The 15,935-nt window shown below is 37.2% G+C and overlaps 1 protein-coding gene across 6 annotated transcripts in view; it reads left to right on the top strand.

Annotated features, from left to right (window-relative positions):
- CYRIB (CYFIP related Rac1 interactor B) overlaps nt 1–15,935 on the top strand; it is a 98,067-nt gene that overhangs the window by 77,524 nt on the left and 4,608 nt on the right. For 4 of the 6 annotated variants that reach the window (XM_027727406.2, XM_039382191.1, XM_039382192.1 and 1 more), the window contains 8 exons: nt 3,123–3,205; nt 9,135–9,256; nt 10,940–11,045; nt 12,080–12,216; nt 12,846–12,923; nt 13,022–13,138; nt 14,238–14,317; nt 15,477–15,603. In XM_027727406.2, the coding sequence (XP_027583207.1) occupies nt 3,133–3,205; nt 9,135–9,256; nt 10,940–11,045; nt 12,080–12,216; nt 12,846–12,923; nt 13,022–13,138; nt 14,238–14,317; nt 15,477–15,603 (840 nt within the window). In that variant the 5' untranslated portion in view covers nt 3,123–3,132. Of the gene's footprint in view, nt 1–2,039; nt 2,125–3,122; nt 3,206–9,134; nt 9,257–10,939; nt 11,046–12,079; nt 12,217–12,845; nt 12,924–13,021; nt 13,139–14,237; nt 14,318–15,476; nt 15,604–15,935 lie in introns of those variants that run through there. The other 2 variants (XM_039382190.1, XM_039382188.1) reach the window with 2 other exon arrangements.

The following is a 15,935-nucleotide window of genomic DNA, read 5'->3' as shown; positions in this document are numbered from 1 at the left end:
TATAGGAGTTCTGTTTAGGCCATTAACACTATTCACTGCCATGTGTTTGCTGCTTGTTAATGTTGGAATTGAAATATGGAATACACTGTTCTGAGATTAAAGTTTGGGTTTTAAATCTGAATCTTCAGACTCGATCACCATTATTGCAGCTTCTACTTTTGGCTTTTTACTGGCCCTGTTGAAAATATTTAAGAATGGCTCTGTCCACTCCCCAACAAGAAGAACATTCATAATCTGGATGAGGCTGAATTACAAAGTGGCTTATTCAGTCCCGTGTTGCAGAACACGCTTGCGAGATACAGAAAAGTAATTTCTCTGATTTCTGCTGTTGTGTGTTTACACAGCATTGGTGCATGTGTGGCAATTAAAGAGTTTACTAAGCTATGGAATAGAAGGTTCTGGAAAAGCTGCCTCTTTAAAGAAACATGTTTTAATGGCTCTGTTTTAAGAGGAGCCTCTAAACTGGGCACCCTAATTTAAGAATTCCCTGAAATAATGAGTCTCACAGACTCAGAAGTCTGATCTGACTTTCCAGGAACTAAATGCAAATGCTTAGGAAGCAGGTCTTGCATTTTCTTGAGTTTCAAGGGGAAAGCTGAACGTGTAAAAAAGCGAGCATATGCCTGCTGATGCAGTTCTGTGTGCAGAATCGCCTGTGATCAGCTGGGTTACACTCAAAGTCACTGTTGTAAAAATCTAGATTTCTTAACAGTCATTTGGTCATTCTGTAGAAGCTGTTGGAGCAAAGATTGAGTAACTTTCAACAATTTGGGATTAATTCCTCCTTACGTCTCTAGCTTTTCTTGATTGTGTGAGTTGCTGAATCTTGCGGATCTGGAAAAATAAATCATGTGCTGTTCCTAGTTTGCTTTTTCCCCTCACAAACCAGTTGCCTTTTTCTTACGGAATTCAAGAAATCTGTGAACACAGGTTCTGAAAATTTGATTTGCCAGACAATTTGTTTTGAGTTCACATTGCTTCAGTTTCTTTGATTCCTAATAAATTAATGATTCTTAGTGTCATGCTACTTCCCCCCAGGTAAACATGAGTCTTCAGCAAAAGTAAAGATCAGGAAAAAAGGAGCATATAATGATAGGTTGGTATAGTTATACTAATTTGAAAATTGATTTTTTAATATCTTACGCTTTAATCCAAATGTCAGACTGTTGATGTCTTATTCTTAAATAATTTGAGGTGAGATTTTTCAGTGGTGTCTTGTTTGTCTTGCAGCTCACTCTAGTGAGCCCTTGTTATTTCAGAGCAATTGTTCTTAGGTATATTTTCAGCTTCTGTAAAATGTGGGAGGATCCTTGAAAAGACTGCCTTATGAAATGCAGTTTTCATACTCCTACTGAAGGTATTGATTTCTGAAACTTATGGTAACATTTGAAGCTGTTCTGATAATTTGTCTTTTCTCAAGTAACCTAACGACTATTTAATTTTTCTTCCACTTTTCATTTCTTTTAGCTGGAATGTGACAGCAAACATAAGAAGAATGTTGAAACTTGATTTTTCTCCTGCTTTTGGAAAAGTCTAACTTGTGTTTAACTTGTTATTTAATGGGAAAACTGTTCATTGGCCACAGATGACTACTACTAAGAGGCTTTCTGAAATCTGTTTTGGATTATGGAGAGATAGTAAAAAAACAGGCTTATGATGACACCAGTTCCATTTGAGGTTGCTTTTGTCCTAAGCAATAATGGATTTGTTTGGCACTGGGTGCTGCAGTTATGCAAAACAATTGCTCAGTCATCGTAGGTCACATGTTCTTTAAATGTATTAAGCAAAGATGAAAAATAGGTCAAATCTTTATTTTTGTCAAAGCTTATGATTTTTCCATTTTGTCAACAATCCTTGAGAATCCCTGAGAAGAAGAGGCATGGAAATGCACTGTACAGTGCATGTGTTCTGCTTCCCACCAGAAGTTGACAAGTCCAGTGTGCAAAACACAGTGTGAGCCTTGCTCCAGTGAGCCCCAGGCGTGTACTTAAAATAGAAAATGGTTATTGGAACTAAATTATTTTGCCATTTTTATTTTTAGGTTTGCTGGCATGGGTAATCTCATTAAGGTGCTAACCAGGGACATAGACCACAATGCAGCACATTTTTTCTTGGATTTTGAAAGTAAGTCTCTCAGCCCTTCACAGCTGGTGCATTTCAGATGGTAACAGTAGGGTTGCTTATACCTGCTGCAGTGAAGGCCAGGGGACTCAGTTGCAAATCTGGAATTTGAAAGAGTTGCATGTGTTTTTTCTGTTACTCTCTTTTTTTTTTCCTCACCTCCAGTAGTAGCCAAGCCACCATCATGCTGCTGTGTAAATTTTCTTTCCATGCGCTTAGTCATTTTGGGTTTCTGTGGTCACTGATGTCCATCCATCTGCCTGCAAATCAAGTAATCATGAAATGGAAAATTCTGTCAGTATGCCATAGTAATCTGTGCTGAGCTGTTGTTCACTGTAATCCTCTCTGAGACAAGAGTGATCCCACTTTGGTCATTCATCGTGCAGTCAATGTGCGTTTTAACATCCGAAAGTCCAAAGTGAAACTGTCTGATCTTCACAGATGTTTTGGACACCTTGTGTAAAAGATCTGTGGCATACCTGTGTTAGCATTTTCTGCACACTGAAATGATTCATCTTGATGTGACCTTGATGATCTATGATGGCTTTCTGACAAAATTATAAGGGCTGACAAAAGTAAAGCTCTTTCCTTCTGTTGTCCCATCAGGTAAAAATCTGTAGCATGGCTAATGCTTGCAAATATGGTACTTGGCCCTCAAGGCAGTACTCCTGCTCAGGACACTGGTGCTAGGGTGTTCCGGGACAGAATGAGTCACTGGCAAAGCCTTTGTTTGGATTCTGCCCCTTTCCAGAAGGGGAGCTGTGAAGATGTTGGTGACGTGGTCACTTCTTACAGGAAAGCTGCATGGCTGGGACCACCAGCTGTACCTCCTCGAGGTGTGGGGGTCTCCCCTCACCCATCGGGGCGGCAGCCTGAAGGATGGGTTTGTGCCTGATGGAACTCTCTGGTCTTCTTTCCCCCCACTGCTTCAATCAACTACATTTGGGCTGTTCCTTCTTATAAAAAGAAAATTTTCTTTTCTCTCATTCTTGTCTTGGCAGGTACCTTAACATGGGGAACCTTCTAAAAGTTTTGACATGCACAGACCTTGAGCAGGGGCCAAATTTTTTCCTTGATTTTGAAAGTGAGAAGATGATTTTATATATCTATTATTCTTTGCCTGCAGTAGACTGCATTTGTCATGTACTTAATGTATGTTTTCATTTTGCCATCTTTCCAACTGCTTTGTATGCCTGAGCTATGGATAATTGTTCAGCAAACTTTGATATAAAGCAATAACCTGTTCTAAAATATCCTCAGGTTCTAAAATGTAAAATCTTTATTTCAGAGAGGGCTTTCAAATTATATTTTACTGTTGAAACCTGATATGGTTCTTATTTCTTAAATTAAAATTCTGCCTGCTTTAAATCAAAACTTTAAAAAGAATTGGAATTATTTGAAAACTTGCTGAAATTGCAAGGAGATGGATGCACCTTAAAGGAAGGACTGAAAATGAAACATGATTCTCATCACTTCCACTTAATAATGCTGCATATACAGATTTGCTCACAGCAGCTATTCATAGCTCCAGCATCATCACGTTAAATGTGTATATGTGAACCTTATTTGATTTGGCACTGAAATTTAGCCTCATCCCTTCTTAAAAGGGGATCTCAGAGTGTATAGAAATAAAATTTCTTTTGAAAAGAATTGTGACTTGGCTGATCTATGCCAGGTGTTATAGAAGGTTCACATATTGTCTATATTTCTGCTTTTAGTTTTTGTTGCATGATACAGTAAAGCCTAAGAATGGCAGGTAAGTGTTGCTGGCTTCTGCTATGCATGTTTAATTACTATCTTTTGGTATGCACTGTTGCTTTACCCAGCTGTACATCAACAAGCTTAAAACTAAGAAAATTAATTCTCAAGTGCATTTTGACCATGTTATAAAATACAATGAAATAGTGTGATAAAAAAATTAATGAAGTATTGTGATATGGACAATTTGAGATGCTTTATATCTTCTTTTCTTCCCCTGAATTATTTTCAATTGTGTTTGATGAAACAGTAGCTTGTTTATATTAGTTATAATATGGAAGCAAATGCTTGGAGAAATATGGTTTTGCTTCGATGACATTTAAACTTACAACTTCTCTAAACCCTTACCTTATAGTGTTGATTTTTATCAGTTGTCTCTTATGAGTATATTGTTATTGGAAGATGATTATCATACAAATCATTCATAAAGGGAAGATTAATCAAAGGCTGTATTCAAAAATCAGGAAACAAAGCTTCTTTAAGACCAAATCTTGCATATTGTCAGAATAGGTACAAGTTAGTGAAGTAGGGAGGACTCATAGTGAGAATTTTTGAGCTGTGAACTTCCAACTTAATCTGCAAATGTTGAACATTTAACTGGAGTAAATGAAATTCAAGTTAGCTGGATGGAAGAGGCATAATTCTTAAATAAATTGCAATAAAAATTGCTGTGTTTTTTGGTTTTTTTTTAATACATATTATTTAGCTGTCAATTTTGTTTTAAAATGCATGTCTTGAGCATGAACAAGATTTGGCATGAGAGTAAGCAGGTTGCTGACATGAAATGTTTACATACGCAGTTAAATTAAGTGACTTATATTATGGCTGAATTGTTAGACTGTTCTTTATTCATTTTGGACCCTGTCCTGCATTTGTTTCTGCTGCTATACTTTGTATCCATGCTTCTTTCTCCTCTGTTTCAGATAGCTTGCCTTGACAGGATCTTGGCTTTGACACAGTCAAGATCTTTCTTCAAGACTTGGCACTTTATCTTGTGATACTTAATGTTGTGTTTTTATGTGGAAGGACAAGTAAGCTCTGTATTAAATACAAATTTGACAATTCTGTGTTACGTCTGGCCCAATAATAGGTAGTTGGAAGGCTTTTGTTGTTTTGTTCTTAAATCCCTATATATATGTATATCTTTGGGGTCAGCAGACTAGTTAAACGTTTCTTGTGTAGTACCACAAAGAGCTAAAAATCAATGTCCATAAAGCTTTATAGTGCTAAAAACTTCAAATCTAGGAAGATTTTAGACTGGCTTCTGACTATTATTTTTCCCCCAGATATTTGTCTTGGTGCTAGATTCTAGTGACTGCTGTGATGGACTACCAGAATGCATGCAAAAAACAGTCTGATAAATGATATGATGGACTGTTGGCTTCCCTTTGCCCCAGCACTGGTTTATTCTTTCTTTGGTCATTCACCTTACCTATTTGAAACAATGAGTTGTCCTAAGTATTCTACTGAAGTCTGTGCAGTGCCAGTTGAACGTGAGCAAAGTGCACAGCTTTGCAAGGATGATATTGTTCACATGAAACAGCCACCTGTAATGTGGGAAACTTACAGCTCAACTTTTACATTAGAGTCATTTCTGTCACAGTGCAAATCCTTTCCAAGTTTAGTGATTTGAATAGTAGCTAAAATACAGTGTACTTTCAGATGGTGATTTCAAGCTAGGGCTGACAGTGTTCTGTATTACCCCCAGAGAGCTTGGCCAGGTTTCAGAGGAGCCACAGAGACAGTGTTCTCCACAGTAATGCTGATAGAGATGAATAAATTATTTCATCTCCAGCAGTCTGGGATTTTTCTCTCCCTTGTTTGTGAGTTTTGTCCCAGACAGTTTCAGATGACTTGACGTGTTCTTCCCTGGGAAAAATCTCAGTTTAAGTAGTGTTTGCTGTGCAGTGTAAACTTTTAACCCCAAATTTCTCTGCCTACTAGTTCTGTAGGCTAGCCAAAATTTTTTTTAAATAGTCACTAAATGTGTGTGTTCCCCCTCATACCATATGTTGTCATGTTTTTGTAGTATTTAGTTCACATATACAGCGTTTGTATATTGTTGCAAGTCTGGTTTTCTGTGTTTAATACTCTATGGTGTGAGCATTCTAAACTGCTAAGTGTATATTGCTTTTAGTACAGTAACATTCTGATTAAATTTAAAATTAATTTAGAGATGAACTCCCCACTTGCTTGCAGGACCTCAGTCTTCCCTTTTCTTACTACTGGATTGAAAATAGGAAAGTTGCCCGGAATAACCGGGGGTCAGCTCCCATGGCAACAGTATCAAGACTCAGGACATCTCAGTGAGCTGTGCTGTGCTTACTGTGTTTGTTCTTTCTGTTGTCCATAGAAAATGGAGAACCATTTGGTTTTCCAATGGAAAAGCATTGGTGGGTGAAGACACGGCCTTGTTGTAACATTGTAGCAGGAACTTAAATGGATGTGGGGAAAAGGGAAATCCCTGACATTTTGTCTCCTTCATCCTCCTGTTTGGATGCCTGGCATTGCTGGCTGCTTTTTCTTAGTTGCCAAGAGTAACTCTAGAAGTACAACTCCCTTTCCTGCTCTGTGCCCTCCACATTGAGGAAAACGAGTTCCACAATTAGTGATTCTCGAACCAAAGTCCTGTAGGTTCAGTCCTCAGGTACATACTGAGGGATGCTATTCCCATAATATGGGATTGGGACCTTGATCTAGTCAAGGTGACAACTGTGCTTAGGAAGAGGGACCCTCTTTCTCCACCTGTGATGGGCTTTCAGAATACAGTGCCCTGACCAGCACTGAGAAGCAAATAAACCATTTGCTCTGGGTCAGCCATCACTAGGTCTTGAAGATTTTCTTGTCATCCTTTTTATCTCTATCCTAATAAGATCTTAAATGTATTCTGAAGGGATTATAAAAGAATTCAAGTTTGCTTTTTAAAATTGAGCTGTCTTCTAGGTGGAAAAAAAATTACAGATGGCAGAGGAAATCAGTTGGGACAAATCAGGTTTACAGATTTCTTTTATTGGAGAGGACTAGGTCCACCAAATGAAAGGTGCAAGATGAAATACATACCAAAATAAATAACTCAGTACCTACTGGGTTTTAAAACAGTTTGATATTTAGAAGTTGGTAATAGTCAAAACAAACAAGCAAACAAACAAACAAAAAAACCACTACCCCAACAAATTAAGTAAAAACAATTGGTTTAGGTTTCCTGGAACATTTTAGGGAAATGAATTGCAGTAGTTGGCTGATTACATCCTATACTATCAGGAGTGATGAAGGTACTGACTTGCCTAGCCAGCTGTTCAGTGAAGACCACTAAAATTGTATCTGGAAGATGGTTTTTGTTTCGTGGAGGGTCATAGAACTGCAGCTGCTCTGCTTGTTGGTGTGTTTTGAAATGAGGAGCAGGAGTCCTTGTGGGCCCTTCTGCTCTGCCCTCCCAATGTTGAAAAATGAGGTCTCCTTACTACACAGGGTAAAGAAAAAATGGCATGAAAAATTAAGTAGGCAGGAGATGTACTCAGTGTGAGACAATCCAAGTGACAAGTCTTGATTGCATTATTTAATAACACAATCTGGAATGCTACAGAGCTTCACGTTTTAGTCTGTATTTCACTGTAGCATTTCATGTTCGTGCATGAACTGCTGCCAGTCAACTGGTGCTTCCCTGTCTGCTCTTTTCCCTCATTTTTTGTCTTCATTTCTTACAGCAGTCTTCAGCAGCTTTCAAAATTATGTGACCTTTGTGATGATCTGAAAAGCACTGGCCACTTTTACTCGATGCCTAATCAATGTGGTGCTCTTTTATTTATTTATTTTAAAGGAGTGACCAGCTTTTTTTTAACCTGTGCTAATTCTTGATGTTTCTCAAAATATCAGTTAAACTGTTGCAAGGTCTATATGTAGGCATATTTGCCAATAACACAGACTGTCTATGCAATAAACCATAAAAATAAGAAGTATTGTGCAAAAATTACAGAAAAATCCATACAGGCAATGCATGTGAAATTTGTTTTCTCCTAATACAAACTTCATTTTCTCTTGTGTTTTTCTAGTGTGAAACACTAGAATACTGTGGTGGTTTTATTTCAAATGTAAAGATTTACCTAACTTCCATAGGAAATTGTACATATGGGTCATGGAAAAAGCACTATTAAAAAGACATTTTCCAGACTCCTTAAACTGCACAAAGTCATGAGAATATATTGTCCTTAGATAGCTTTTGTTTGTCCCTATAAAAAAGAATCTATTGTTAACCCTGATTTTTGGCATTGGAAATAGTGAACTGAAATACAATGATATTTATTTCATAACATATTTTCCCCATGTAAAGAGAAAAGTGGGGGTTTCTTGTTGTTTTGTTTTTTTTTTTCCTTACAAAAGCTTCAGTAACTAACAATTATTTTTTAAATATTAGTCTAAAAGGAACTAACCTTGTAGATTCCATCAAAGTTTAAAACAAAAAGTATTTCATTTCAGGTAAACCATGTCCAAGATATTTGTACTAGGTGATTCTTTTTAAAGGTTAAAGCCTTTTGTTGATTCTTCTCAAAACATACTTTTTACAGATTTGCCTTTCTTTAAAAGTATATGTGTAGCTTTTTGAAATTATGATCAAACATGCATTTGGGAAGTCCTTATTAATTATACAAAACCTGAGACACAGCATATATCTTTAAAGACGGGACAAAAAAAACCCCACAAGCTCGCACGAGATCTTTTTGTTCTCAACTCTGTGCAATGAGTGCAGTAAAGAATATGTTTTGAGAATTAATTATATTTAGAAGTAAAAGATATGACTCCTTTCCCAGCTAGTTAAAGATGAGGCAGAGAAGATGGGAAATGACCTGATGCAATGTTTCTGGATAACAATAGACATGGACACCTCTGCTATCTGCAGTGAGCGTGTCTGAGTGCTTACCTAAATCTCTTCCAGTGAGCCTGTACTGTACCCCAAGGTGAAATTATATCATAGTCATGAAGACAACTCATCAGGATTTCTTCTCCTAACTCAGTTTTAAATAAGTCGGGAAGGATAGATTCCAGGTGGGTTTTTGGGATGGTAAATGAAGCTAAGAGACTACTAAAATGAATAAAATTACTCTCCTGGAGTTCCTCATACATTGTAGTAGCTCTTCAGGGAATGGAAATTCTTGATGAGTTGCTGCATGAAGAATTTTCCCATAGGTGATGGTGTGCCTATTGAATACCATATTGTTGTTAAATATATATATATGCATGTAATATGTTCTGCTGTTTAGATGCCCAACCTACAGAATCTGAAAAGGAAATTTATAATCAGGTGAATGTAGTGTTAAAGGATGCAGAAGGAATACTGGAAGACTTGCAGTCATATAGAGGAGCTGGCCATGAAATACGAGAGGTGAGCTAGAGCCTTACAATTGTGCACAACCTGTGGTTGTTCATTGTCTGATCCTAACCAAATACTGCTGGGTTTTAACTTTGCTTGCAGGAGCTGTTTTGGCAGAGCATGTTGTCTATTAAAATCACTATCTTGAATTTCTGCTCTGGAATGTTTCTCTTTAACAGCGAAACAGATGTCGCTTGTTTCAGTCGTATTAATCCACATGTGTAACAGCAAATGATGCTTCTCAAACTTTTCAGGCAATTGTTGCTATTGATTTTTCTTTGTGTTCCCACATGAGCTCTTCTTGAGTTAGTAGTGAATTTAGAAAGAACGTGGTGTGACTACAGTGCAATACTGAGTAGTGCTGACATCTTCTTGTGCAGTAATTGGAGAAGTCTGGTGTGGTAATCCTGACACAAAAGACATCTCATTTTCAATCCCTTTTAGTTGGCTTGTATTTACTACAGTAGACTTTTGGAGAAGCAAAGTTTTTGTACAGAATGTCACTCCATTTTTTTTCTTTATGTTTAAAAAAGGATGAGATAAATCCTTTCCCAACCTCCGTTCTTTCTTCCTCACATGCAGCAATGGGGGCTGCTCTAATCGTGAAGTGAGGAGTTACTCACTGTAACATACCCTTAAGAAATAGTATTAGATAGGAGGGCTCTCTCCAGACAACATTGAGATACTCATAGACATTCAGCTTTGAGAGTTTTTTTCTCCGTTGAATTCATCAAGTAGGTTTAAGAAGGGTAACTGTCACACAAAAAACCTTAGGAGGGGAGATGGCTTCCTTGTTCTTCAAGGAAGGAACAGGATCAGGGAGAGGCTGTAGGATCAGCCAGGAATTTGTGGCTCAGTGAGGAAGCCTGCAGCTCTCTTGGAGAAAAGAGAGGCACTCCTGAGAGGAGGGAGACATCTCAGGAAGGAATCTTTCTAGGGACCAGAGAGGAGTGTGATACAACTCACAGCCCAGGGTTGACCAAAACATATATCAGAATCAAGGAGTTGACATTGAAAATGCAGCAGGAGAGTTATGAACATTTTTATTTCTCTTTTCAGTTGCTAAGTAGTCGAGTTTCTATCTTAAAAACCTAGAGAGGTTGAATTTAAAGTATTCTGTTTGGGAAGTTTACTGTAAAAACAAGATCTATGCATATATACCTCAAAGATCTGGTGCACACCATGTCCTGGTGGTGCTTTATGTTGTTGATTATGCTTAAATGCTCCTACTGTAATATTTAGCCTGAATTTCACAGCAAAGTTGTTGCTTTTTTTTTTTCCTGCACAAATTCAGGAGTTGGTGATAGATACCAACATTAGGATGAGGCTTTAATTACTAAACTTTTTTGCTGGGAGGAACCACAGTGAAATTGTTGATTTTAATTAATGAGGTCTGGTTATGTAAATTTTCTTATCTGAGTAGCTTTATTTTTAACAATTTCTTTCTACTCTCTCCACATTGTTTTCCTGTTCAGGATACTTACTTTCAACACAATTACTTAGACCTTTTTGGAACAGACTTGGGTTAGTACAGGCTTGTCTCTCAACTGGAAAACCTCTCAGTAGGTAGAATTTTTAGTTATTAGATCTTCAAACAATTGTCCTGTGTAGGTTTTTTAATAATTTTTTTAGTCAGCAGTGCATCAGTTATTCTTAATCTAAGCATACTGTTTTCCTCTCCTTTTCTAATTTAAGGCAATACAGCATCCCAATGATGAGAAGCTGCAAGAGAAGGCATGGGGTGCAGTTGTGCCACTAGTAGGCAAACTAAAGAAATTCTATGAATTTTCTCAAAGACTAGGTAAGTAGAAAGGTATTAACATGTGTTTTTTGTCTTCATTAATTAGTATATTTGGCATATGTGATCACATCTAGGTCAACTCCTTAATAGAAAAAAGGTTATGTTGCATAGATTCCTTCTATACACTGGATTGGATCTTATTTATATCTGTGTACTACCTTCTTGCATGCAACAGCAGACTTGCTTCAGTGGGTACCTGAAAGGAGAGAGAGAATGGGAACATGCTTGTCATCCTCCTTCCCTACTCCTTTAGTAACTCCAGAAAGCAGTAACAAACTGATTGTTTGAAAATTAGTGGACTAAATAATCCAGGAATTAGTCCTGTTAATGTTTCTCGTACCAAGAGAATTTAAAAATGTCTGTATAATTTGTCCCTAAACACCAGAAATAATTTGGTCTGTGGAAATGCCTGATCTTGGTTCACACAGTTGCAATACTTAAGATGGTGCTTCATACCTCTTATGAAACCAACTTGACTGATGTGGTGGCTAAGCTGATTAAACGTATTAGACTTGTTTTTTCACAAACTATCTGTTGTTATCTCACTTTTAATCAGAGTTATTAGCATATCTCATGAAAAACTGAGTTCAAAACATGGAAACTTTTTGCAGACAAGTTCTGCTTTGTTAAAGAGGTGAGGCATTTTTCTCAAGAAGATGAACAGGAAGTGGATTATGAGTTTATCTTAAGTCATGACTTCTGCTTATAGTTATGTGCCTCTTGAATTCTGTGTTATCTTAAAGGCTTAAGTCTACTAACACAGGTTATTGAAATATGTCCTACACAAATGTTGCAGATGAAGCTTTTCAAGAACTTTTTTTTGTGGCTCTCAGTGCCAGTGTGACTTAGTCTGTAGAGCAGTTTGTAAGTAAATATGACAACAGTGACACATAAATAAGCAATTAATTGCTTGTATTAACCAGCATGTATTTTGGCAGATGTATATTTTAAGTCTAGCATGCAGGATATCAGCCAGTAGAGATACGAGAAGCAGATGCAGTTGTATATGGCAAAATCCTGTCCTGTCGTTTTAGAGGCAGGATTGCGAGGCCTGCTGGGAGCCCTGACGAGCACTCCCTATTCCCCAACGCAGCACCTGGAGCGAGAGCAGGCTCTCGCGAAGCAGTTTGCAGAAATTCTTCACTTTACACTCCGATTTGATGAGCTCAAGGTAAGAACTCGTAGTTTTGTAAGCACAAAGGCTGGCAAAAAGAAGCCAAGTCTGTTTACTGAAGCAATCCAGGTTGTGTTCTCTTCTAGAACAGAGTGTGCAGTACATACTCAAAGATCTAGTGTACTTGGCTTGCTTGCATGACCTAGAGTTAGATTAGACTGGAAAGAGATGAAATAACATATTTGCTTTAGGCACTTGTTATATTTCAGTTCATATTAATCATGTTTCTTCATCCAAATTTGGCATATCTCTTGGGATACTGCTGCTACTCTTAGTTTTTGCACATGCATAGTCCAGCTATTTTCTTGCTAACGTGCAAAGAACTAAGATGAAATGATTATTAATTTGCTGGTCTGATCCTTGGAGTCAAACTAGGAAAGCAATTTTTTTTCAGCCTGCTAATTTCTGTCTCCTGCTCCTTTTCTTTTTCCTGTTAGATCTTGTTTTGCAAAATCTGAGAAACTAACCAGAAGGCTTTACTTTGTGGTTATCAGTTCCCAACACGTCACAGGCCTTTTTACTTGAGGAAGCCAAATATTTTCTCATTTGAAGTATTATATTTTATGAACACTTGTCCTTATTTTTCTCGAATTTGTTACAACTCTCTTACTTCCATATCTATATAGATGACAAATCCTGCTATACAGAATGACTTCAGCTACTATAGAAGAACTCTGAGCCGTATGAGGATTAACAATGTCCCAGTAGGTAACCCTTGGAGGAGATGACATATAATCTTATGCTACCACCCCTCTTCTTCATGTACAGAACAACTAAATTTTTTTTTCCTTCTGTTTTGTAGGCAGAGGGAGAAAATGAAGTAAATAACGAGTTGGCAAACAGAATGTCTTTATTTTACGCTGAAGCAACGCCAATGTTGAAAACCTTAAGTGATGCTACCACAAAGTTTGTGTCAGAGGTAAGAGTGTAAATGTGTGTCCTGGATAGTGTGCTTCAGAGCACCACAGGGCCAGGCATTATTTGGAACACAAAACTTCTACCAGGCTTAATTTGGCATCTAGAAACCAAATTTGGTTTTTTTTGAAGCTTCAAGAAATGTGAAGTGTCTTTTCCCAGATGTTGTAGAGGTTAGCGACTTCAGCCACTTTTTGTGTCACCAAAAGTTAGTGCATAGTGTCACATCAGTGCTGATACCTTTCCTCAAAGAGGGAGGGGGACAGGTAAGTATTTTGCCTCCATTTTGGTGGTGGTTTAGAGCAGAAATTACAGAAAATTGAAAGTGAAACAGTTTGATTCTGTGTGCTTGAAATAAGGATTGGAATTGAAATGTAGCTTCCTTTTCTCCTTCCCGAGAGAAGGTTACACTGTGTAAAGTCAAGTATACTACATTATTGCAAAACAGGAGGATCCTGAATGGGAAAAGTATTCCAACATTTTGACACTATTTATGCTTAATTACCTAGATAAATATTGGTAGTAAAATAGTCACTGCAAGTATTGTGCTTGCCTTCTGGTAACTGTGATGATTTTTGGCTTACATGCAAAGAATGCACACTATTTCTTAATTAAAAATAATTGTATGTTACATGATTAATGCAAAGATACATTTGTCTTTTAATATTTTTTCTAAGTTCCACTTTATGCTTGAAATGCCTCAAGAAAATTGACCTGTTGTTTTATATTTCTTTGTGATGTTCGTCTGCTGCGATTTTTCACTATTACAGCCGATGAATATATTTGGCTATGGAAATTTCTGTCTTGAAGGAGCAAGTTAGATGAGTCCTTTAAAATTTACCAAAAGTCTGTAATGTCAATAGTGTAGTTCTTTGACTGCACTAAGCAAGCAAAACCTGTGTGTTAGACTTTGTTCTGGAAGTTGCTAACCTATATGGTAACATTTTTAAAAAAACAGTGCAAGACTACCTGACTTACCATAGTTGTATTGATGTTTTTAATTCCCCCATGTTGCCATGCCAGCAGATCACTGATTTGATTTAGGTTTTGTAGCACAATATTTCACAATAATTGAATTGGAAACTGTTAATCTTCTTTTGCAGAATAAAAATTTACCAATAGAGAATACAACAGATTGCTTAAGCACCATGGCCAGTGTGTGCAGGGTCATGCTGGAAACCCCGTGAGTATAAACAGTGCTTGTACTGGGTCTGAGTCATGTCTGTATCTCAGCCGTGACTTGTGATGCATAAGGTGAAAGAAATATAATTGAGGTAATTAGGAACTATGGTGTTTTCTTTTTACCAGCCTAGTTGTTTACCTTGACATGAAACTACATTGTCTCATTTTGCTAGCCATGCAAATCATGCGGTCTGCTTTTCTGAACGTATTAATATTTAAAAATAGCATGGCTATGGAAGCTAGACAGCCTCTTGGCACTCTTTATAAGTGGTTTTCTCATGTATAATTCAGAGAAATAGACTATTTGAGCATGATTGCCTAGGGCCTCCTGAAAGAGGGGCTGTGGGCAATGTGCTAGATGGTATGTCCTTGTGGGCTGGCCCAGCTGATGGCTGTAACAAAATGACAGTGCCCCTGTCTGGGGAATTAAGAGGCGATTTCTAGGCATGAAGGCAGTCTGTTGTCTACTATACGTTTGAGAGGCACTGGGAGTATGATCAAAAAGTCAGAGTAAACTTTGGGTTTTGATTTTGGTTTTTTTTTTTGGTTGGTTGGTTTGGAGTTTTTTGTTGTTGTTTTGGTTTGGTTTTTTATTTTATTTTATCTGTTTCTTTGTGTTCTAAATAGTTTTGCACTGGTAAAATTACTTACACGTGAACTGTGTCTTATTTAAATAATTTTCTGTCCAAATACCACAGCATGTATGTTTTGAAGTACATTAAGAGCCCAATTTATTTATATTCTTACCCTTCTTAGGAACGGACTGTTCCATTCAAGAAAGTAGTAAAATGTTGTTCATTAGCTTTCTTTCTTTACTTTTTTTTTTTCCCTGAGTCAGAAGTTTGGGTGTGTATTATAGGGTGGCAGGGAAAAGTGTAGGAAAGCAAAGTTAATCTTTTTAGCAACCAGGTCCTCTTTTAGGTTTGAGAATCTTTTTTAATCTTCAGGTAACTCTTTCTAAGCTGTTGTCTGATTTGAAAGGAAAAAAGAAAACTACCAAAAGCTTGGGGTTGGTGGATTTAGATTTTTTTGGCAGGGGATTCTTTTTGTTCTCTGAGGATTTATAGTAGAATTTTTCTCTTTAATCTTATTTTGGGTGTTACTAGTATGTACTCTTATCCTGTGTTTCATAGATAATCACCTGTGTTTTTAAATTACAGTGAATATAGAAGCAGGTTTACAAATGAGGAAACAGTATCATTCTGTCTGAGGGTAATGGTGGGTGTCATCATACTCTATGACCACGTGCATCCAGTGGGCGCTTTTGCCAAAACTTCAAAAATTGATGTAAGTTTATTGTTGCTAAATAATCTCTTGAGTATTTAAATTGTGTAAAGTGTGTAGGTTCCTTTTCTGTCTTTCAAGTTCTAGTAGCAGATGTTGGATTGGATAAGTTGGATTGATGCTAAATGGGTAGTGGTAGCTGTGAGCAAAAATATATATTTAAGTAGTGAGAAATACAAGCTAGGCCTTCAGTCATGTAAATGATCGGTTTTAGACATGAAAAATCTGTTTTTATGGAATTCAGGTAGTGTCTTAAAATACTTGTAAGTAGTGGTTGTGCTGAGAGATCCAAATCAGAATGACTGAAAACAACAACGGCATCTGGCTTGTTCCTC

Source organism: Pipra filicauda, unplaced genomic scaffold (genome assembly GCF_003945595.2).
Source record: "Pipra filicauda isolate LSUMZ 115617 unplaced genomic scaffold, ASM394559v2 scaffold25_size4600443_pilon, whole genome shotgun sequence".
NCBI lineage: Eukaryota > Metazoa > Chordata > Aves > Passeriformes > Pipridae > Pipra > Pipra filicauda.
Note: the sequence above shows the minus strand (reverse complement) of the source record. Positions and strands in the feature narration are given on the sequence as shown.